Source organism: Furipterus horrens, unplaced genomic scaffold, assembly GCF_987537825.1.
Source record: "Furipterus horrens unplaced genomic scaffold, mFurHor1.1.pri manual_scaffold_5, whole genome shotgun sequence".
Classification (NCBI taxonomy): domain Eukaryota; kingdom Metazoa; phylum Chordata; class Mammalia; order Chiroptera; family Furipteridae; genus Furipterus; species Furipterus horrens.
The window spans coordinates 48,196,080-48,219,880 of NW_028327175.1; the positions used below are offsets into that span (position 1 = coordinate 48,196,080).

Here is a 23,801-nt window from a genome sequence, read left to right on the forward strand (position 1 = left end):
TTACCAACAATACAATTTTTAACAACTTACATAAGCAAAAAGACACCTATGTGCCCATTAAAACAATTGTGTATTGGGATGAGATGGAGAATGGAAGTGGGAAACAGATACAAAAGGAATGAATGTCTTTAAATAATACTTCACACATTACTTCCAAGCCTACATGTCCTGAGTTCTGAGGTTGCTTTCATTTATGACAAGAGCTTCTGTTCTGCCATTGACAAGCTTCAGATAGCACTCATTTCCAGTTGATTCTTTTCCAGATATTAAAACATGGCCCCCCCAAAAAAGAAACCCTTATTCAGTGTGCTATGTTATGCTTCCATTAGGCTTACTTATTTTATCCTCAGATCATCTAAGGCTCTGTTCATTCATGTAGCAAGTATTGGAGTACCTACTCTGTGTCCAAGGCACTGGGCTTGATGCTGGGGCTATAGCAGTGAGCAGGCCAGGACCAGTTCCTGCCTTCCAGGGGTCTGAAGTCTGGAGGTAGAGAGCACCACTCAACTGTAGGACAGAGGACAAAGACTTGTACACAGCCTTGGTCTCATGCAGTTGAAGGCAGTTCTTTTAGACCACTGATTGGCAAGTCTAAGTAAATCTGCAGAGCGAGAACACAAGGCAGAGCAACAGAGCAAAGGGGGGAAATTGTGCAGTCCCTGAGTTGTTCCTCTGCTCAAGTGCCAATTATAAAGCTAACTGGAAATACAGATTGTATGTGTCATTCTGCCATGCAAATTAAATTAGGTCAAATATCCTATGATCTCATAAGCTTTGTGCTTAGAAGTAATGGGAAGACCTTTTTTTCATAATTGGTTTTGTCTGTTATTTGAACATCATTTTCTAAATGCATTCAACTCAAATGTCTGCATTAATGAATGAAAATCATAATTTGTGAAGTCTAAAATATTAAATAATTTGAATATCATATATATTTATGCTTATTTCCAAGTTTAAGTCTCCATGGTTCTGTGAATTTTTGGAGTTCACATTTTAAAAGCAAAACCAGAAAAGTCAGGCACATGAGGCAGTGATGTGTCTTAGCTGAGGAAGTCTGGACTTGTCCTACTTGCCCCAGCCCTAGGGTGGTTGTCTCCCAGCTCCCCATTGTGTGCTGGAAACAAATAGTCTACCCCTTTAATCTCCATACTAAGTAGAGCCAGCCAGTGGTTTATTTCAAGATTGTTTTGGCTACTTGGGGTTCCTTGCAATTCCATGTGAATTGTAGAATCAACTTTTCCATTTGTATAAAAAAGGCTATAGGGCCAGTGTTTTAATAGACTTGATACTTCACTGCTTTCATAGACCTCTGGGGTGGAGAGCTCCTTCCCTTGGGCGCACTTCAAGATCCTCCCATTGGCAGAGCCCTTCACTAAGTAGCCCAGTGATCAGTGTGAATAACAGCTTGAAATGAAGATTGACCAAGTAGCCAACCGTGGAAGTGGAATTTGGGTATTGCTCAAAAGAGTCAATAGAGTTAGCTCCAGATGTTAGGCAAGCCTTATTTCCAAATACATTATACGTTAGTATACACTTAAAAAGTTTGCTACTAATAGATAATAATAAAATGTGTCATTGACAGGGAGCTTGAAGACCATCTAGTCTGAGTCTTTACCTTTGAGGTGAGGAGATTAAAGTCCAAAATTAGAAGACGCAAGTAGCTAGTTACTGACATGCTTTAAGTTCATATCATATGTCGTTGATGTTCCATTAATATATACCTTGAAATGCTGATTTATGGGGATAACTTTTTTTCCAAGCTAATAAACCAAAATCCTAAGTCAAACATACAATGTAGTTTTTGAGGCTCTTCATTAGAAAGCCAAATTTAACTAAAGTCTGGCAATGTCTTTCAGAAATTACTATGAAGTGGATAATCATGGAATGTAGAGTAGTTGGAACATAAATACACCTGACTTTTCTTTATCACAAACATATTTTGCTTTCCTGTTAAACAGGTTGTTTTTAACTTTTAGAAATGCCCCCTTCTGATTTATTACAAAATCACTGGTTTTCCAGTAATGAGTAGCTCATCTTCTTGGGGGTCTCTACAGTAGCAGATTTAGAGGCATTGTTAACACTTATGCCTGTAAATCTAATTCCATGCTAGTTTCATAATTCTTACTAATTAGATGAGGATAAAAATAATAATGATAACAAATACCTATGTAGTGCTTATTATGTGCTAGGGACTGTCCTATAGATATAGATAAGAGCATATGTAATGACATTTATGCCGTTTAATACTCTCAACAACTCTAAGAGATAGAAGTTATTACCTGTGTTTTACATATGAGGAAACTAGGCCCAGAACAGACAAAAACCCTTTTCTCAGCTGTGTGGCTAGTCAGTGGAGCATAGAAATCAATTCGAATGATTTTGAATCTTCCAAGGCCTGCATTCATGATCACAAGTTTCTACAACTTGTGAGCGGAGGGCACGGTCATCTGCTCTTGGTACACTTAGGAATCTTAGAATAAATAATGAGAACTATAGCAGAGCAGTTATTGCATACCTGATGCTGGGGCATCTTTCCAGGCCAAAGAAAAGGAATGACTGATGGATGTGAGGGACATAAAGGCACATAATTGGGGTACAGGAAGACACATTTTATTTCTGCTCTCCTTCTGTATGTCTATGGAATAGGGAGCCTCAGTTTGGGAGGTTACCATTTTGTCACCAAGCATGATGATATTAAAAGAATAAGAAAAAAAAAAAAAGAACCTGGTTGAGAAGTCCTAGGAAAGCCTGGGAGTCCAACCTCAATCCATCAGTTATTAGCCATAGGACTCAAAACAAATCACCGGACTATCAGTTTCCTCATCCATCAAACAGAGAAGAGGGGGAGAGGGTGGAAGGGCTACAATGAGCAAATGGAGTCATGCATTAACACCTTATAAATTAGAGCTATACAATTGTAAATCTCATTATAACTTATGATTCAGCTTAAAATATGTGATCCTTATGGCCTTTATTAAGCTTCTTTTTCTACAAAAGTATGTATGTTTAAGTAAAAGGCAATATTTGTGGTTTTTAATCATACTTAGCTGCCTGGGTGGTTAAGCTGTCATCTCTTAAGAATTTTTGCAATCACATGATTCAGTTTAGGCCATCCATCATCCCAACTGAAAGCTTTTCTTGCTTTTGGTCCGAACTGGTAGGAGAACTAAATAGCTAAGGTGATATTCAAGGTAGGGTGATTAAAACATATGATCATGTTATTAGAATTTTAAACAACTGGATTCCTTAATGCCCACAAACACAAATTTCTTTTCCGCCTTGGGTACACTGTTAGGCCAGTGACAGAGGGGGAAGCTCAGGAATGCTGCTGGTCAGTGTAATACCAGATGCCGCATGAGAGGAATGGCCAGACCAAAGGGGCCACACTGGTTTACAAGCACCATGTAGTCTCACTTACCAATCTGAGCACAGCTATGATGAATGAACTCCCTGGTGTATTTCTTTTTCTCTCCCCACCCCCTATTCTTCCCAATTCTTCCTCAGTTAGATACATCCCTATTCAGCTAGGCAGCAGAGTCCTTGGTTTTATCAGCCTGTCTTTCTTATTGTTTGAAGTCCTGGGGCCAGTACTGTAACCAGCTGATTTATGCTGGTCAGGCCATACCTAGAATATTGTGTTTGCATTGTGGGTGGGAAGGGGCATGTGTCTTCAGGTCTGAAATGTGAGCAGAGCTGTGAACGCTCTTTAAATTCAATTATGAAGAAGGTAAGGAACTGGGGGTTTCACTTGGAAAAGAGAGGTGGTGGCAGAGGGGATGGGGACAGAGCTCTGGCACCTCTCTGCAGGTCTCCAAGGGCTGAAGATGTGGAAAGGGGGCTCAGCTCCACAAAATAGAGTGACCCTTGTTGCCCTTGACCCTCTTAGGTCTTGGTCACCTCATTTGTAAAATCAGGGATTAGAATGTTTCCCTAAGGTGACCCCTTAGTGCTGAAGGTCTGTGACTGACAAGGTCCTGTGAGGGGGCAGCAGGCCTCTCAGAGTGAGCTTCCATTTAAGAATGGAATGTTCCAATGCTGCACTTGCCAAAAGAAATTTAATGTGAGCCACAGAAGTAATTTTACATTTTTGAGAAGCTACGTTTTGGAGAGAACCGGGTGAACTAAGTTCTAGTTTACTGAAGCCAGTATATCCAAAATGTTAATTTCAATATTTAACCAGTGTAAATACATGTTAATAAGATATGGTACATTCTTTTTTCATCCTCTGTCTTCAAAATCCAGTGTGTGTTTCGCACTTACAGCGCATCGCAGTTTGGACTGGCTGTGGTCCAGGGGCGCAGTGGCCACCTGTGGCCAGTGACTGCCATTTGGGCAGCACAGCTTGGTAACCATGTGAATGCTTGCCACCTGTTAGACCCAAGTGAAAGACTTTACATACATCTTTTCATTCAATCCTTGCCCCAGTTCTCAGAGAGATTCCCATTATATAATTTAAGTATAGGGATTACATAATTTGCACAAGTGCACGCAACTAGTAAGCAATAGGAGCCCCAATGCAGCCTCACACCTGTCTGACCCCAGTGTGGTTAAACCATTAGGCATACTGCAGGCGGAAGCGGTCATGAAACTGGATGATCACTTCTATATAAATGATGTCTGGGGTAGAACTTTGGCAGTGGATTCCACAGGCCTGACCTAAAGCAGAATTTAGTGAGAGAGGCTATGTAGGCAGTTTATCTTCCAGCAACTTCTCAGCAAGTCAACATTTGTTGTCCCTGGCAGGGCATGCTGGAGTGACCCCAGTCATTTTGGTCATCAGATAGCGTCTCTAAAGAGATGAGCTGGGACTTTCCTGGAAGCATATATCCTTAATAGTTCCTAGAATATTATTTTAAATAAGAAACAGTCACTGTTTTCTTGCTTTTAAAATCATGAAAGCATTTATTTTTAACTCGATGTTCCTGTTGAATACATTTATAATGACGACTGGAGGAAGGGGTCGTGTGGGAGGAAACGATACTCGGCTCCCTAAGCCACAGCAGCCTGAGGAACAGTGCCATCTCCCACATGGCTATAATTAGCTGGGTGCCCACCTTTGCCTCTTGGCGAGGTGTTTATCTGCGCATTCCCAGACAGCCCGTAAATCCCCAGCAGTGAAGGGTCATGGGCCAGAGGAAATGGTTGTGACCCTTCTTCTCAAACAGACTGACAATAAGTAAGAAGTGAGAAAAATTATGTTTACAGATTGTTTCTTGGGTTTTATTTTATTTTCAAAAATAACATTTTTGGAATTAACTTTGAGGCCTTCCTCTGCCATTTGCGAGCAGCTGCCCCAATGCTTCAAAACATTTTGTTTTCATTTTCCAATTGCCATGCTGTGTGAACATTTCCTGCTGTAGTCAAGGAAGGAGCTCATCATCCACTGAGACCATGCAATGCCTTTGAAAGAGCCGAGGTTACATGCAACAATGGAACTGCAATACACATGAAACTTGAGACAATGAATGGACCTGTGTGTAACTTCAGGCAACTTCTGTTGGTTTCCTTTATTTGGAAGGGAAGCTATATCCTGTAATATTGTTCCCACTTACGTAAAAGGAAGCAAACATGACCATTTGCCTATTATGTAAAATTCTTTTTACATAATTACATAACCTGATCTTTAATTAGGAAGGGGTGACTGATTACCATAGGGAACACATATGGACAAATAACGTGGTTTTAGTACATCCAGAGAAGTCTTCCAGCTCATAACTTTTTACTGAGCAGCCCCTCTGTCTTCTACCACCTGATGACAAGGACACAAGCCAACCTGTTAGTTTCCCCACCAAATTTGAGATTCTTAAACACCTGTCTCCTAGCTGCGATGTCAGCCGGCAGCCAAGGCCCCCGCAGCTGCCATGGGATGTCTGCTCACACTGGCCTTCAAACTGTTTCAGAACTTTCTCAGAGCAGGAAAGATACCACTTGGTCTGGCTCCTAAAGTTTTGTCATGTACTAAACAGGCTCAGAAGTTTAAATGGTCTTAAAGTCAGGAAAAGGGGATATTAGATATCACTCCTGCACTCCTATGGTAGCGGGGCAAATCAGCAGCCCTTTCCCCTCCAGCTCATCAAAAAGTCGTCTCAGTCTAAGAAGGAAAAGTATTTAGATAAGGAATCTTATGGCATATTTGTGTCCGTGTTACTGACGATATAATCCTACTAGATCATGGGTATAAACCTCAGGCTTCGATTATCAAGCATTCGCAAACTTTCCAGAGCCTGAGAGCAGACGTGGTAAACTTCAATGAGACTGTTATTTGAAGGGATTATCTTTGAAGCTTCACTTCTGTATGTGTTTGTGCACTCCCTCAGGAGAAGCAGATTTTTGTACATTAGGACTGAAACTTTGCCTCTTCTTTCTCTGTTTTTTAAGGACCAAAAAACTGATCATTGATGTGATCCGGAACCAACCAGGCAACACATTGACAGAAATCTTAGAGACACCGGCAACTACTCAACAGGTAATTGGTCTTGGAGTATAAAATAATAAATACCATGGACAGGAGTTGATTTTATTAGTCTCCATGCCAAATGTTTACTGTTATCTCGGAGCAATTATATCTGACATGGTTTGGAAGTAAGGACCTTTGTCTATTCCTCTGGCCACCTGAGTTCAGCTATATATAATATTCAGTATCAGTAGGAATGAAATAGAAAATGCAGCACTAAATTTAGGCTGAACGTCTTTTTGTCCTGGACTAGGAAGATGGTTTTGAGTCTTTCAAAGCTCCTGAATGTTCATCATAAATTTTATCAGTCAGTGGATGGGAGGATAAGTCATTTAAGAGAGAGTTCTGGTCAACAGGATGTAGAAAAATACCTTTCATATTCTATGTTTACTAACTTGAAGAAATGAAGAAGTGTCTCGCATTAAAACTTTTCCAAATGCTTCAGAGGCAAAGATATTGAGTCTGTTGGGTCAGAGCACCATTACCTGGTGGAAGTAACTGAAGCTTCGTAAAAACGTTGCATTAAACTCTTTATCGGTATATTTTAAAATGCATCATTGTTTAGTGTGTTCTGAATTAATTTCAGTATTGCTGCTTTAGTATCAATAATTGCCACTCCCCAAACAAAAGTGAACAAAATAATTAGTTACTTAACAGGAATACAGATAATTTTCCTCATTCTTAATTAAATTGGTTGCCAAGAAATCATCCTGTCACGATTTTCAATTTTAAAAATATAAAATAAAATTAAGGTATCTGGTGTTTGTTAATGTGTGGATATTTTTTAAACAATATGGGTAGAATATCCTACTAATTTAGTATGAGAATTTTCGTCTTCATTGATATTTCAGGCTTCAAGGTCAAGTACAGTGAGTGCTATACCTCCGAGCTGTGTAACGCTAGGCACTTAGAAATATTTCTGCACCTCAGTTTCCTCAACTGTAAAATGAGAATAATAATAATAGTACTCAATTCACAGACAGGAATAAATGAGTTAATAAATGAGAGTGAAATAATATCTGGCACATATTAAGTGCTCATTGGCTGCTACTGCTAATATTGTTGTTTACTGCTGAGCAGGTAAATTGTTCCTGTGTCCATAACATTGACCTGTTCCTTCTGTGTGTCTAGTAACATTGGTATCCTCAGACTTCATCTATTGTGTCTAATACAATGAAACAGGAAGATCACCAGTCCCTTTTATTAATTTTTTTTAACAAACTATCCAAATTGCATTCATTCATTTACTTATCATTTATTTGGGAACTTACTACATGCTAGAGTATTTTTATTCCCTTTGGTTCAAAGAAACCCTGCAGGTTTTTCAGAGATGGTGGTTTGAGAATGATTCTCTTTTCAGAGCAAAGGTCTCTGACTGCCTTTTCGGCTTAAAGAATCTCTATAAATATGGCTGATGTGTGAGAGTTTAGTTGAGTTCATGCTATTCAGGGTTCTCATAGCCATGTTTTAATGGATAATCTAGTTTTAATTTCTTCACCGGAACTATCCAGCAGTTGAAATCCTTCCATCCAGGGAATTACAGATAACAGTTATCCATTGTATTATGTCCATCACCGAGGTGATCTGTCACCTTAGCGGTAGGTAGCTATTAAAATTCATCCCCAAAAGGCCTGCCACCTCTGCTATTTCTCACAAAGATGAAGTGATTCCTTCCCAAAGACCTACTTCAAAATCTAGGAAGAACACATTCTGGTCTTTAGACTTTGGTTTGAGGACTTCTTTCATTTTGACATTAACTTGTTTTGTGCAGGTTCTAAGTCTGTGAGATTAGGGGATTAGAGAAAAAGCAACATCTTGATCTTCCCTTTTCAGGAAATGGATCATGCCACAGACATGGTGAGCCGTGCAATGAAAGATTCCAAGACCCCAGAAGAAATGAAGGACAGCCAGTCTGTGGTTGAAGACACGCAGCTGCCCCTTGAGCAGAAGAAGAGGAAAATCCAAAGGAATCTTCGGACACTGGAACAGATGGGACACGTGTCATCCAAAAATAAATACCAAGACATTCTCAATGAGATTGCCAAGGTTTTTGGAGATAATATTCTTTCTTTACTTAGCAGACATTTGCTAATCATGGGTCACGTTCTGGGTTCTTTGTGCAGTGACACAAGGCGTTCATATTTGCACATGCCATGGTCACTATTACAGATTGTTAAAGGTTTCAACACAGTTGATTACTTTTAATAGAGAATCATCACAGTTCCCCAAGTCATTATGAGAGTTGACACATCCCAGAAATAAATGATCAGGAAAGGTAAAACACAAGTCTTTCCTATACCTTTAAGCAATATCTACTGGTTTTAAAAATGACACTTCCAACCAAGTGTTGCTGGTTCGATTCCCAGTCAGGGCACATGACTAGATTGCACACCAGATCCCTAGTTGGGGGCGTGTGAGAGGCAACCGCACATAGATGTTTCTCTCCCTCTCTTTCTCCTTTCCCCTCTCCCTAAAAACAGATAAATAAAATAAAAGATATTCAGACAACATATTAAAAAAATAAATGACACTTCCAGGAGAGTTCTTTCTTGAGTTATTAGTTGCCATATTGCCCAGTTGCTCTTAGGACCTGCTGCTGAGATGGTGACTATGTCACTGAGCATTTGCCCCCAAATGCAGTTCTGACTTAAAGGTTGCTTTCTGTTTTCTCACCCCATATTTTTACAGTGGAGACACTTCCTGAGAAAAAGATCTCAAGTTAGTACAAGGACACATCACAGGAACTGGCTAAGATCTGTTTGCCAAGGATAAGGAAATATTTGGTTTAAAAGGCTATTTGAGTTCAAAGGACATTTTATTCTTTTTTCCAAACACACCAATTAAAATGAGTGTGGAAGTTAAGGACAGTTAAGTGATCAGAAAAAAATTAATTTTCTTACCTCTGTGAGGGAAATGCACTCAACTTCATGCTTCCATATTAAGTCCTGGTCAGTTCTAGCATTAGGCTTATTCCTCCTAGCCCAAATGATTCAAGGGACGTTTCATTTCTTTCTATAGCACTGAGGTGGAAAATATCTCTCTTTGGGAATATGTAGTAGAGAACTTGATGCTTTTGCCTTAAAAAAATAATAAAATAAAATAAAAAATGAAAAAGCTATCATGAAGGCATCTACCAAAATATTCTATTTTGTGAAGAATTTTTATTTATGAAAGATCTGTCTGTCTTTGGATTCCTAGGGGGATGTTTTTAATTTGTCCACAAAAGAAAAATAACATTAAACAGGCACCATTTTCTTAAATGAAACATTTTTATTATTTACCAAGCAATTACCAAAAAAGCCTTATATCTGTAGGTTTAAATGTAGCATCACTTTTGTAGGCTATAAGCAGTTTGAGCAACTTTATGTTCTAGGAACTCTATTTAAATCCAAGTAGCAGTTAAATAGTTACTAGTGTTAAATGTTTCCATTCTTAAGTGCCCAGTTGTTTCTGCAAATCTTGAGAATAGTTCCCAAATTTGAAAGAGATTGATTTTACTTATTTCTAAAATGAATGCAGTGATTAAATGTAAGTGTTTTTAGTTTATTCTTCCAAATGAAGTGTTTGAAATATCCTGAAGAAATTGCTTGTCTCCTGCTTAAGTCTTCCTTGTGTCCTTTTTAAAACACTGTTTTTTCTTAAGTTAATTGTATGGTTATTCTAGAATTGCTTCTTTACTTTTCCATCAAACAATAAATAAACCTTAGCCACTGTCTTAAAGTGACGTATGGGCACTTGCCAGTTTTGAAGTGAAAAGGGAAGGGAGTCAAAGATTAAAATCAGGTGACTGAGATACCCAGCAAGTTGACAGTCTCAACTAGCAATTTAATACCTGGGATTCTTCTTGCCTGAGACTGGCAAGATTGTAAAGCACACATCTGCTTCAGTCTCATATCATAGCCTTTCCTTGTTGTTTTAGGATATTCGAAATCAAAGAATCTACCGTAAGCTTCGAAAAGCTGAATTGGCCAAACTTCAGCAGACCTTGAAAGCACTTAACAAGAAGGCAGCATTTTATGAAGAGCAAGTTAATTACTACGACACCTATATAAAGACTTGCTTAGACAACTTAAAAATAAAGTAAGTTAAAGTTATGTATTCATTTGCAATGTCACAATTTATATGTGATGTCAACTCATTTACAACCCTGGGCTGTTGGTTTGGGTTTGAAAGCAACTTTGCAACTTTTTACTTTATTTTATGATTTGCCACTGTGAACTAAGAAGTCAGGACTGAATTTAGAAATTTTGCAATTCCTCATCAGCATGATTTCATACCTGAAATTAAAGTAACTTAGTTTTAACACTTGGGAAAGAACTTTCATTATTCCTTTTGTCTTTTTTAGTCAAAGGTGTCTTTTAAGCACTATTATTAAAAAAATAAAGGCTACGCTTGTTTTTGGAATGTTTATAATGTTAGATAACACCAGATATTTGCTAATTGCATAGCAGCTTAATGAGTTTGAATTGCTTAGTGGTTTTTAAAAATCATTATTGACACAAAAGACAAAATTTGGCAGTTCTCTATTATGCATTGGCATATGTATTAGATTTTTCATATGCAATATAGCCACTTTTAATTAGTGTTATTTGTTTATAATTATTATTATCACTGGACTACGCTCAATAGTAATCAAATTGTAATTACCCTTTTAAATATATAATACAATATTTTTATGTAATACTGTTGTCAACTTGATAGTAGGAAATGGTGCTGTATGGAAAAATCAATTGCATTTACCTTAGAAGATTTGATTGAGGAAAATAACCAAGTTCAAACCACATTTGTTTGAGCCCCACTAGTTCTGAGTTTTAATTCCTTTGCTGTGGCCTGTAAATTACTTTTACTATATTCCTGGGAGGAAAAAAGTAGGCAAACTAATATATTCGGTAGAAATATTAGAAGTTTTAAAAATGTTAGAGGTTTTCTTTACATATTTATTGCAGACTATTTCTGACCTCAGTTTGAATTACAGACTAAACGACTTCAGGCATTTAACAAGCTCTACAGTCAAATGAGCTGGATTTGGGTTCTCATTCACTCACATTGTGTGACCTTGAACCTGTCTGATGAGCTTCTCAGGAGCCTCAGCTGTCTCATCTTTACAGTGAGATGAGGAGTACTAACTAGTCTTGCAAGCCCTGTTTTGAAAGCTGAAAGGAGTAACATATAAGAAAGGAATTTTGATGCTAGGCTTTATGGGAATGTTAATTTTGTCAATGTGAGGCAGTGTGTATAAAGCACTTGGAGCAGCAGTGCTGGCTGTGTAGTATGTGTTACACACATTAAAGCAGTCCTAGCGATACCTTCACTCAAGAGCACGCAGTTCACGTGATTGCACCAAAGCACTCACGCACTGACTTACTATGGCTATTTAGTTCGATTTGCCTGGAAAAGTAGAGTGCAAGTTGTATAAAAAATATTAGTCTGTAATTCAAACCTTAAGGAAAAATAGCTTTCCCTTAGCAGTTCATAGTGAGGCTTTACTGCATGGGGAAGACGGTCACCTACTATCGCAAAATAGAGACTTGCGCATCTGGTGCCACAGGCCCAGGTCTGATCAGCCGTGTACGGCCTGGCCAGCTAGTGCACTGCCAGAAACAGCCAAGTTTGCCATCGTGATGACAAATGGTTGGTTCTTATTTTGCTAGGAATTCTCGGAGATCAATTAAAATGGACGGAAAAGGAGAACTGAAGGGGGCGAAGAGACCAAAGCCAGTGAAGTACACGGCTGCGAAGCTGCACGAGAAGGGTGTGCTGCTGGGCATAGACGATCTGCAGACAAACCAGTGAGTGGGGCCCGGCATCCGCACAGAACACACACCCTCTCTTTGCCCCCCGTAAAATCGGACTTGCATTTCTTTGGCTTCCTGTGATCTTGGAAGAGAGCTTCATTTGATAAGGCTTACCCTTGATTACAGATGATGGAGAAAATACATGTATTGTCATCTCTGGTTTTCCCATCAGGCCTTGTGCACCTGGTGCCATGGTTGCGTGAAGGGCTGATCAAGAGATTATTTTTCCCAAAGCCTGTCCAGCACGTCTGGATTTGCCAGCCTCTCTGTTCCCTCCAAAAGAATGGAGTCATAGCAGTGAGAATAAAGGCTGCCTTTTGGTCTTGACAGAGGAGATTATTTACAATTGAAAAATAGTACCTTTCTCATTTCAAAGCCACTGGCTGTGTGCCAACGCCTGGGTCTGAGCGACTCCAGCAGTGTGCTGTTAGGGTGGAAGAGAAAACAAAACCCTCCTCTGCAGCCTCGTGCCAGGTGCCATTGGGGGTCTCTGTTTTAAAGAGACCCTGCAAAACAACAAATGAACAAACAAGACAAACAAAAACTCATAGACACAGATAACAGTGTGGTGGTTACCAGAGGGAAAGGGGGCTCGGCGAAGGCAGTAAAGGGTAAAGTGGTTAAAACATACGGTGATGGAAGGAGACTTAACTTGGGGTAGTGGGCACACAATGCAATACATAGATGATGTATCATAGAATTGTACACTTGAAACCTATATAATTTTATTAACCAATGTCACTCCAATAAGTTTAACTTAAAAAAATAAAGGGACCATGAGCCCATGCGCCATCTCTTCCTTGTCCTTTGTCTGGGGGATGCCAGATCCACCACTCCTCGCGCCTTGCTTCGGGCCTGGCTTCTCGTCCTTTTCTCCCATCCAACCTCCTGACTACACTGACTCAGAGAAAGTGCTTCTTCCTCTTTTCAGTAGCTATAAAACGTACCATCTGAAATATTTAACTGGCCTGTCAGTGGTATAAGTCAATATTTAATTCTCATATTCTGTGAATTTCATGTATTTCCAGCTATATTTTATGCTCTTTAAGAGCAAGGGCTCTATTTTTGCGTTTCTTTTGTGATAAAGCACCTACACCAGTGCTCTGTGAGTTGCAGAGCTCAACAAGAGCCATCAAATGTTCAGTGAGCAGGTGGGGGAAAGGACGGGAGGTTTTAGAAACGTTCCTTAGGGTTATATGCTTCACTAAGGATGGCAATTTAGGATTCCATTAATTTGTTTCAGCTTTAAGCATATATTTGTAGTTCCACGTGAGTGACTGTCCCTTTCTTCACTAGGTTTAAAAATGTTACGTTTGATATCATATCTACTGAAGATGTAGGCATCTTCGATGTCAAATCCAAATTCTTGGGTGTGGATATGGAAAAGGTGCAGCTTAATATTCAGGTAAGCTGGGATTTCTGCAGACCCGGGGTGAGTTTTCCAGGGCAGGTCATTTGTGGCTCCCCTGGTTTGCACTCTTCATGACAACAATGAAATTCAACAAAAAAGGCCAGTGTTAGCTTTTGCCAATATTAGCTTTTGATGCATTGATTACTTTTTAAAAGCTATGATTTTTCAAGTCATTGGAACTTAAAATGCTTTTAGAATGTAAGACCTAGCAGTTAGTTTTTCCTAGTCATGTTTCCATTTCAAAGCTTAGAGAAAAGAATAATATGAAAGTATTCACAGCTATGACGTAGAGGCTGGAAAGTTTCCTTTTACTAGGCACTTGCATTTTTTTCCAAGCATATGTATGCTCAAGATTGAAGCTTTCCTGATTGCTTTCCTCCTCCCTTCTCCTTCCTGGAATTGTTTTTACATGTTTCTTTAATCTGTTTGTTAAATGTTTGGGGTCCTGTGAATGAAAGACATTGTGCAAAACAGATAACTGTAAGTAGAAAAATGGTGTTTGCAGTCTGAATTATTGCTGTTTTCTCATAAGAACTACATTTAAGCCAAATATACTCGAACAGAAACTGAGAAACCCAGTTTATGTGTCTAAAAAAAAATAGTGAAGGGAGGGTACAACCAACTTAAGTTTATCTACTCCCAACATCTTAATCCTTAGCACAGGATCAATTTAGAGAAGTAATTTTTTCTTTTTTTCATAAAAGTTTTTAAATGGCAATAACACCTATTTACCTGGGTCCCAAACTACTTGCAAAACTCTTTTCAGGTAATTCTGCATGAATCATCTTGATAAGTCACTGGGCGTGGTGTAAGCTCCAGCCTCACTTCCCACTCAGCCCTTTGCTGAGAGCCCTGAAATTGCCTCCCCTCCTGGAAGCAGATACCAGAGCCCTTCTTTTCTAGCTAGCCTTTCTTGTAGCTTAAAATGAAAAACGGGAGCTAAATGGGCATGATAAAAACCATTGACATAATGGAGTACGTTAGAATAGAGAGAGAAAAGATATTATATAATTATGGACAGTACATTTAAACAGTATTGTTTTCTCATTGAATTTTAATATCACTAAATGTATCATCTACCGATTTAACTGAAAATCTTGAACTCTGGGTAACACTTTGACAAATATGGGAAGAGAAAAGAACATGCTTGTGGTGATACACCTTGGTTTATGATTCTTCTCCGGCGGTGGCAGACATAACATGTGATTGCCAGGAAGGAAATGACCCAAGACCAATCAGTATCAACAGGACAGATGAATGCCAAATGACCAGGAGACACCTGTTTAGAGAAGCCTCAGAAATTCCATGTGACTTCCTTTGAACACTGGTGCAAATACCAAGCTTCATTTGCTCCTTTGTTAAGAATTCCGTATACAGAGGATTGACTCATACCATTCATTTAATACACATAATAGATTGTGAAATCATACCCCTTAGCTGTGTACAGGTGGCTAATAAGCCCCAGATTTTTAAAGTCATTACTATATCAGCAAGACCAGCTACAAGATTTTCAGGGCTCAATGCTAAATGCAAATGCAAATGCAGAGCCCCTTATTCAAAATTATCAAGAATTTCAAGATGATGACAGCAGAGTGTTACAATACGTGCAAGGTCCTTCCGACGACGAGACCCTGCAACAGGCTGAATGCCTAAGGAGCTGGCCCTGCATGTATTAACTGTGAGACATGAACTCAGACTGCTATACACACATGGCTTTCAGACAACTACATTATCAAGTGAATTACCAAAGAGAAACATGGTGGCCAGGTCTTTAGTGTGAGTCAAGGACTAGACACAGAACAGAAGCTTCTAAGAGGTCTAAAGGAGATGCCTTATAGCATCTGTGTCCAGTTTTCTTCATTCCACTTTTCCCTTAGCTCCTAACGATTGTATCCTAATTATATCCTATAGCTATAGGCCAGGTACATGAAGATGTTCTGCTTATCTGAATAATGGCCTGTGCTTACCGAGGGCTACAGGGTTGGCATACCCCACTCTGAAGGTGAAGAACTGAGGTTCAGAGAGCTGGTTATGGAAGAGACAGCTGGAGTCGCACTCCTCATTGCTCTGCTCCACTGCCTTTCTCACAAGTTCCAGTGGGTCCTGACAGGCAGAGGGTTTGCAGACACCTTGATCTCATACGCCCAATAACACTCCTGTCAGGTTGAAAGTGTTATCCTCAATTTGCACACAAGGAAACATAACTTCACAAAGGTTATGTGGTATTGCAAAAATCACAAGATAGCAAACGGTGGAGCTAAGACTAAAATGTGTCTTCCCATCACAAGCGTGATTATATTGGGTTGGCCAAAAAGTTTGTTTAGTTTTTTCTACACGATGGCTCTAGTAGCACTTAGTTGCTTTTAATTTCATTTGAAACAATTTTGTTACACCGTATTGTGATAGCTATCATATCAGTATGCATTAAAAAAAAAAATAGACTTGCAGGTGTGGCTCAGTGGATTGAGTGCCTGCCTGCAGACCAAACAGTTGCTGGTTTGATTCCCAGTCATGGCACATGCCTGGGTTGTGGGCCAGGTCTCCAGTTGGGAGTGTGCAAGAGGCAACCACACATTGATGCTTCTCTCCCTCTTTCTCCCTCTCTTCCCCTCTCTCTAAAAATAAATAAATAAAATCTTTAAAAAATAAAAAATTTAAAACTTACCAAAATTGGTGAATTTTTTTGCAGCCATTTTAATATCGAAGTTGGAATAAAATATGCAATTTTTTGATGTATTATCCTTTATTATTTTTAGAAAGGTAAAAACGCAACTGAAACACAAAAGAAAGATTTGTGCAGTGTACAGAGGAGGTGCTGTGACTAATTGAATGTATCAAAAGTGGTTTGCGAAGTGTCTTTGTACTATTGACATTTTGGCCAAATAATTCTTTGCTGTGGGGCTGCCTTACATGCATTGGAAGATGTTCAGCAGCAGCCCTGGCCTCTACCCACTAGAAGCCAATAGCAGGAGATATCCGACATACTCAAAATATCCAAATCAATAAAGTTATTGATGAAAATGTTAAAATATGTCTTTTATTTTACAGAAAAAACTAAACAGGTTTTTTGGCCAACCCAATATTTTCTCTTCTCCCCATCTAGGGTCCCAGCTAACTCCCCTGCATATACCATTCTTTCTCAACTTAACTATATTGGTTTCTTTTCCAAGAGACTTGGATTAACAGATATTGCCTTTCCCAAAGGAAAAGTGAATCTTCATTACACTTTAATAGGTAAAAGCATTCTTGATGAAAAAACTTCAATTCCCTATGGAATTTCTGTTCCAAAAACATATCTAAATAATGTAAGTGTTTGGTTGAGTGCAGTTGGAGGTATTTGAGGAAGTAGAGGAAGAAGCTAGCAAGAGCCAAGTTCTCTCAAAAATGATCCCAATTTCTGCAGGTGGCCTTGCTTAATACAGACATAAGGCATTATCATTAAGAAAACCAAAAAGTTTCTAGAGCTATAAACCAGAAAATGTTAGTCTAGGGCAGTTAAGGAAATTCTTCTATTTGGGAAAGGTCTCCTGTGTTATTGTGAAATGTTATTGCTTAGTCTCATGCATATGGCTGGCATAACTGGTTATGAATTTTAGCAGGTGAGTTTATCTTTTTTGTTGTGTGGTGTCAGTGAAACACAGAATGATAGACTGACTTGGGAATGAAGGGTTTTTCTCAATACAGGAACAGAAGTAGTGTAGATCAGAAGGAGTTGCTTTGCACAGTGGTTCTCCAAACTTCAGTCATACTTCTTCATCAGTAAATAGCATGCTCACTTATCCCCATTTTACATATTTATTTATAAATTATATGTGCTCCTATCATTATACTCAAAATATACTTCATAAAATATAACAAAATTTAAATGTTTAAAAAGTGAGAAAAAAAATAGTGCAACTGTTCTGTTTACTCCCCATTGAATTGTCTTATTTGCTTCACTTTAGAAAACACTGTTGTTCTAAAGGATATGCCCCATATTGCTGGAACATTTGTTTTTAACTTTTCAATTAAAAGTTAAAATCATAATTATATCTGAATTAACTTAATCCTCGTGTTTTTCTTCCAGTGGTCTTTATCAGTTCTAAAGATCTATTTGATTCTCAAAGCATGGCACCCAGGCTGACAATATTATCATCATATAGGCATTTGTTAAAAAACAAATGTTGTACCATCCCAGAGGTACAAAATCTGAAATTCCTGGGTGTGGGGCCCAGCAATCCATGTTTAAACCAGCTTGTGTTTTTAATCAAATGATTCTGATACACATTAAAGTGTAAGAACCCCCACTTTGGTGATTAGGTCACTTGAATCTTATTTTTATCAACAAATTTTCTGGAATGTTTTTTGAATGTGCTGAATGTCATGTTTGAGATTTAATAATGTTCCTTACAATTTCAGGATTTACTTGAGATGCAATATGAAGGAGTAGCTGTAATGAAAATGTTTGATAAGGTTAAAGTGAATGTAAATCTTCTCATATACCTGCTGAACAAGAAATTCTATGGAAAATGAAGTGCCTGCAGAAATTTCATGGATTCTGTAACACCTGGATTGGAAAATGAACCTGTTTCATATTTTTGTTTTTAAACATGATCGAAATCACTGCTCATAAACGTGTGATCTTTTTTTAAAAAAAGACCAGAACTGTTCTGAAGAATGTACCCATTGTGCCTTCTTGATAATTTGATATTATAGCAGAATGATACACAAAATGAATTAATGTAAACACTTCCACACTGTACTGTGGAATAGGTACTCTGATTTAAAACTTTGAACATTCTTTGATTTGTTTTAAGGTAGGGAGAAAATGAATTTAGCTGACTAGGGACAAATGTGTAAACCTATTTTCCTATGAAAAAATGTTTTAATTGTCCCATTTGAATAATGTAATTCTTCATAGATTTTTTTTAATCTATGGAGAAATGGAAACCTAATTATTTGAATTATTTAGACACTTAAGTCCTAAGCCCTGTCTTCTGGGAGTTATCAATTTTAAACAGAAGTTTTGTGCAATTTAAAATGAATTTTTTAAAGTAATTGAAAGTGACAATACAATAACACTTTCTGTATAAAAGTATATATTTTATGTGATTTATTCCTACTAAATGAAGTGCACTAGTGCCTCATGGTAAAGACTCTTGTACCCAGAGCCTTTAAGTGACTAAAGAACAACGTGAATAGCAATCTTAGGCCCCCACCTCCACCCCTCACAATTTATTTGAATACTTCAATTGTGCCTCTTAATTTTTGTAATGCAATAAAATCGGTATCTAGATGGTTTTTAAATGTATTCTTTGAAAATTGTTTCATGTAAAATAAATGTTACTGGATTACATTATTTTGTCTTTTTCTTTGTCTCATAAATTCAAACCATTTAGTAGAGAAGGTTACTGGTGGGGTTTATTAAGGAGAGAAATAATACACCTGTAGTTGTACACAGGTAGGGTACAGTGGAAACTGCTGTGACCAAGAGATTCAAAGCCCTGTGGCCAAAATAGATGGAAGTTTCTCTCAAATTCAGTAGCTCCAAGGTAATTGAGCAGGCCTACACAGTTACCCAGGGATCCAGCTCTGTCCTTGTGACTGATTCCTGGCCAGCAGGCAGCAGGAAAGAAGTCCAGGGCAAGTGTTTTAAGGTACACATGTCACTTCTGCTTACATTCCATTGGCCAAACAAAACTTATGTGGCCACAGCTAGCTTCAAGAGAGGCTGGGAAATATGGTCCCAAACTAGGTAACCATGTCCCCAATTAAAACCTCAGGTAGAGAGGGCAGTGGTTCTATAATTAAAAGAAAGGGAGAGTGATTCCTGGGGACAGCTTAGCAGTGTCCACCACAAAAGCAATTCAGACTCTCAGGCTGGGACCCTCCTGATACTTTGTATTCTGTTCATTTATTCAATAGGCTTTATCTTCCTTGGGGCATTATTACCACACATTGAGAAAGTGGGTTAGCTTTTGCACATTTGGCACAAATGTAAGACGTATAGAATTTGGAAAACTCAAACTTTAAAGAAGGTAGAATCTGCTACTTTAGTGATTGTTTCAGCCTATACATATTTTTGACAAAGAGGTAAATGCCTCAAAACAATGCTCATTGTCTCAACAATTTGTGGATGTGGTTTGTTGTTGCTGTTGTTCCATTAACCTAAATACTGACTTCTGTACAAGGAATCAAATAAACAGTTAAGTTTCACCTTGACAGTGAACCTCCCTTTGCCCTACAGCCAACATTAGGTGAGGATCAGGAGCCAAGGTAGATTAAGCTTCCTTCTTCATGCTCCAGGAAAGACTGTGTGCACATATATGAGAAGAGCAAAAATTAGGGAAGGATATTTGGAGGCAAAGGCTAACCTTTCATAGCATCTCTGAAAGGGGCTTTCAGCTTATTCCAAAGTGAGTGAAATGCTTGAGCATTACTTCTATGAATCAAGATCTTTGAGTATAGCCTACACTCTCCAGGAAAGCTGTGACTGTTTTCTCTCTGTTGGCCCACAAGATGAAGTTATTGTTGAAGATATTACCGGTGACTTGTTTGAGATCTCTAAGGGACATGAATGAATGGGTGGCCCAGAGGAGAAAGCATGTGAAGAGCATGAACAAGAAGCCAGCGGAAGCATGGGTGTAGAGATTGTCAGAGCCAAGACCTCTGCCTCTCCCAGGAGGACAGATTAACTTCTCACGCCAGGGGCAAGTTGTTCTTTATAACCCTGAGCCAGGTCTCCTGATCACTGTAGAGGAGGAAAAATAATTGTCCCTCTACCCTTCTGAATTCTAGGCTGAAACCCCCATTAAACAGCAGAAAAATATATAGAAATGTATTAACATGTATGCCTCGTGTATACCTAGCTGATACCCGGGGCAACAGTAAAACTGCCCAAGCACTAGCATCAGCTACCTGGAAGGAAAGGGGTAGAGGCAGTTGGCTTGAAGGTAAAAGCAGGAAACAAAGTTTGCCCTGCCATATTGAGGTCTCAGATGAAAAGGTGATCTCTGGTAATACCTCTCTTCCTGGGAAAAGCCCCCTTTCTAAGGTAAATTTCCCTTACAAAAGGGTACCTTCTCTGTTCTCAGTCCTCCTGTATTTGCGGTTTCTCAAAATAATCAACTCAATATAAGACTTACCTAAGAGGCATATTTTGGAGTGGCACATTCTGCTATCCGTCACCAGCTTCCTTCCCAGGGCTCATAGCTTTTCTTATTTAGGAGGAAGAAGAAAAAAGTTCTCTTTTTTAAAAACTTAGCAATTAAAACAATAACTTGACTTTTACATAGCTTACTCCAGTATTTTGTGCCCTGGCTGGTTTAGCTCAGTGGATTGAGCGTCGGCCTGCGAGCTAAGTGTCGCTGGTTCGATCTTCCAGTCAGGGTACATCAGAGAAGGAAAACTCTGACACCAAAAAACCTCCGCTGCCTTGCGGCATACCTCTTCAGGGGAAAGGCTAAGGGAGTAAACCCCGACAGAAAATCCGGAGCCGGAGTACCTAAGGCGGTTTGATGTTGTAGTCAACACCGGCAACTCCTGCGGCGCACCTGAAGCCAAGCTGTATCGACTCCGTCTTTCCCTTGGACCCTTCAGCTGCAAAGAGAGGGGGGGTCTGCTGCATGGGCAACAGCAGACCCTCCGTATTACCCTGCCCAGGCTCTGTAGCTTCAGCTTCACGGGAGAGGACACTCCAGTGTCATCGCAAGATGTCGATTCAACACGGGAGGAGACAGATACCGTGTCACTCCCGAGTCGGACTGCACAGCCATTCTCGGAGGTGCAGATAGACTCTTAAGAAGCTACACCATCGTCTCTCGAGACGAACGGCTGCCAACGACGACTCCAGTATTTTGATAATATATTTGATCGTGTTTCCACTGTTACAAAAATGGTGTTTGGCCTAGGTTGAAAGGGTCTAGGCTCCCCTGAACTGCAGTTTTTAGCACCTGGAATGTAAAAAGGAACATTCTGGCTACTATGAGGAAAGGAAAAATAATCTTCCTTTGGGGTTTCCCTAAGACCATGGGACCCTAGGACAAATTGGGCAGTTGAGGCTTATAAGAGTGTATCATCCTGGACTAAGGAAATAGAAGCAGGAGTCTGGGACTTGAAAGAGAAAGTGCCAGACAAGTCACAGAGATGAAAAGGCAAATATTTGGTAAACAAGTTATTGCCGGAGCTACCCAATGGGACACAGAGGGGGAGTCTATCAGACAATTGCTAACTTTTTCCCGTCTGCACCACTTAGTTCATATTATGCTAAGGTGATAGTTCCCATCCTTCAAGAGATTTTTTTAATCCAAATTTCTTTAGGCAGGTAAGGGGGAAGGTCAAAGGTTCTTTGAGTCTTTTGTTTCTTAAAAATAACCAGCTTAAACTGATTAATACCCCAAAAGGTATATCATGATTGTAGGGGTGGGGTGGGCAGATGGCAAACTTAAGCATTAAGCCCCCAGGACATGAGGTTCTGACCTGCATCAAATACATCTCTGCCTCAACTGTTTCAGCTCCAGGCCCAGAAAAGCTGCAAAGCCAGACAAGCCATGTTGTGGCTGACATCAGGACCAGCTACATTGACTAATGACTCCCTGCCCTGGTGCTGACCAATCAGTAGAGACCACAGCCCTGAAAGGACACACCTGGAAAGCTGACGAATATGCTATTAGGACCGTCCCCTGAGGCCTCCAGATAAATACTCTCAAGACAGAGGACACAGTGCAGCTCTCTCTCTGTGGCTTGTTCCTGAGCACATTTCTTCTACTTCTGTGACTTTCTAAATAAACTTCCTCTTACAGTTTGAGTCTTGGCTCTGAATTCTTTTTTGGCCAGAACTCAAGCACAGAGGCTGCTGGACCAAGGTCCGGTTGCACTCCTGGTGCCAGTTTTGCCGCCAGAAGCATAATGTATGTATGGTTGGGTACTGAGTAGAGTTGCTCTCCATAACGTAAGTTTTATGACATGGACTGTGGCTACGTAGGGATTTGTGGTATTCCTCGGACATTCCAAGAGGCAAACCAAAGGACTGAATGTGAAAGTTGTCTGTATTTTGAGAGATTCTAGTGAGCATTGGATGATCTTACTGCTGATCTGTGCTTTGAAAAATCTATTGCCTCTGTTTCTGAAACCAGGGCTTTGTAACAGGTTAAGATAAAGTACTCTTAAGTTGCCTCTAAGCTGCAGAGGACAGAAACTGTTTCAGTCACTGCTGTGAGTCCAGAGCCTTGGCAGTGCCTTGTAAGTGGAAGTTGTGGAGCCCCAGAGGCAGGTTGAGAAGGAGACAGACCCCACCACCCCACTGCATCTCAGGAGTCCCAATATTGCTTTAGGTTGGCCCTGGTATAAAGGGGGCAGTTACGGATGATCTCAGTTTAACAGTGCCTATGCTCTGGACTCAATCTCCAAATAACATAGCTGATACAGGTTTTCTAGGTGGTCTCACTGTTGTTTTTCTTAGAGTTCAAGATCTCTTGGCTAAAATCCATTGGAAGGTGTGCTGGTTAATTTTCTGTGTTGACTTGAGCAGGCTAAGGGATGCCCAGATAGCTGGTAAAACATTATTTCTGGGTGTGTCTGTAAGGGTGTCTCCAGAATAGATTAGCATTTGAATCTGTAGACAGAGAAATCACCCTTACCAAAGTAGGCAGGTATCATCCAATCTATTGAGAGCCCAAATAGAATGAAAAATCTTCAGAAAGGGCCAATTCTCTCTCGTTTTGAACTGGGACGTCATCTTTTCCTCCCCTGGATATTGGAACCCCTCGTGCTGAGGTCTTCGGACTCTGGGAGTTACATCATCAGCTCCCCTGGTTTTCAGGACTGTGAACTCACCAGCTTTCTCGTTCTACATCAGCAAACAGCACGTTGTGGGACTTCCCAGCCTTCATAACCACGTGAGCCAATTCCTATAATAAATCTCATATATCTCTAGAGCCCTAACTAATGGAGAAGGAAAATGAGCAGATATGAGAAGTAAAAGATATCAAGTTCATCTTATAGAACTCAAAAGTTTTTGAATTTGATCTTTATTTAGCACTCCAACCATAGGGATAACCTACCATTCTATTCATAGTATATAATTAGTGGGACTACTGTTGTTGGCCCATTATGAGATCAAACCCAAAATACCAATGCAGTTTTATAACAGCAAAAGGCAGAA

At 39.5% G+C, this 23,801-nt stretch overlaps 1 protein-coding gene across 1 annotated transcript in view; it reads left to right on the top strand.

The window, feature by feature from the left end:
* IQGAP2 (IQ motif containing GTPase activating protein 2) overlaps positions 1–18,995 on the top strand; it is a 274,610-nt gene extending 255,615 nt beyond the window's left edge. The window contains exons 31-36 of the mRNA XM_090276400.1: positions 6,379–6,466; positions 8,288–8,500; positions 10,374–10,534; positions 12,106–12,243; positions 13,546–13,654; positions 18,059–18,995. Of these exons, the coding sequence (XP_090132526.1) occupies positions 6,379–6,466; positions 8,288–8,500; positions 10,374–10,534; positions 12,106–12,243; positions 13,546–13,654; positions 18,059–18,172 (823 nt within the window). The 3' untranslated portion in view covers positions 18,173–18,995. The remainder of the gene's footprint in view (positions 1–6,378; positions 6,467–8,287; positions 8,501–10,373; positions 10,535–12,105; positions 12,244–13,545; positions 13,655–18,058) is intronic.
* The last annotated feature ends 4,806 nt before the right edge of the window (positions 18,996–23,801 follow it).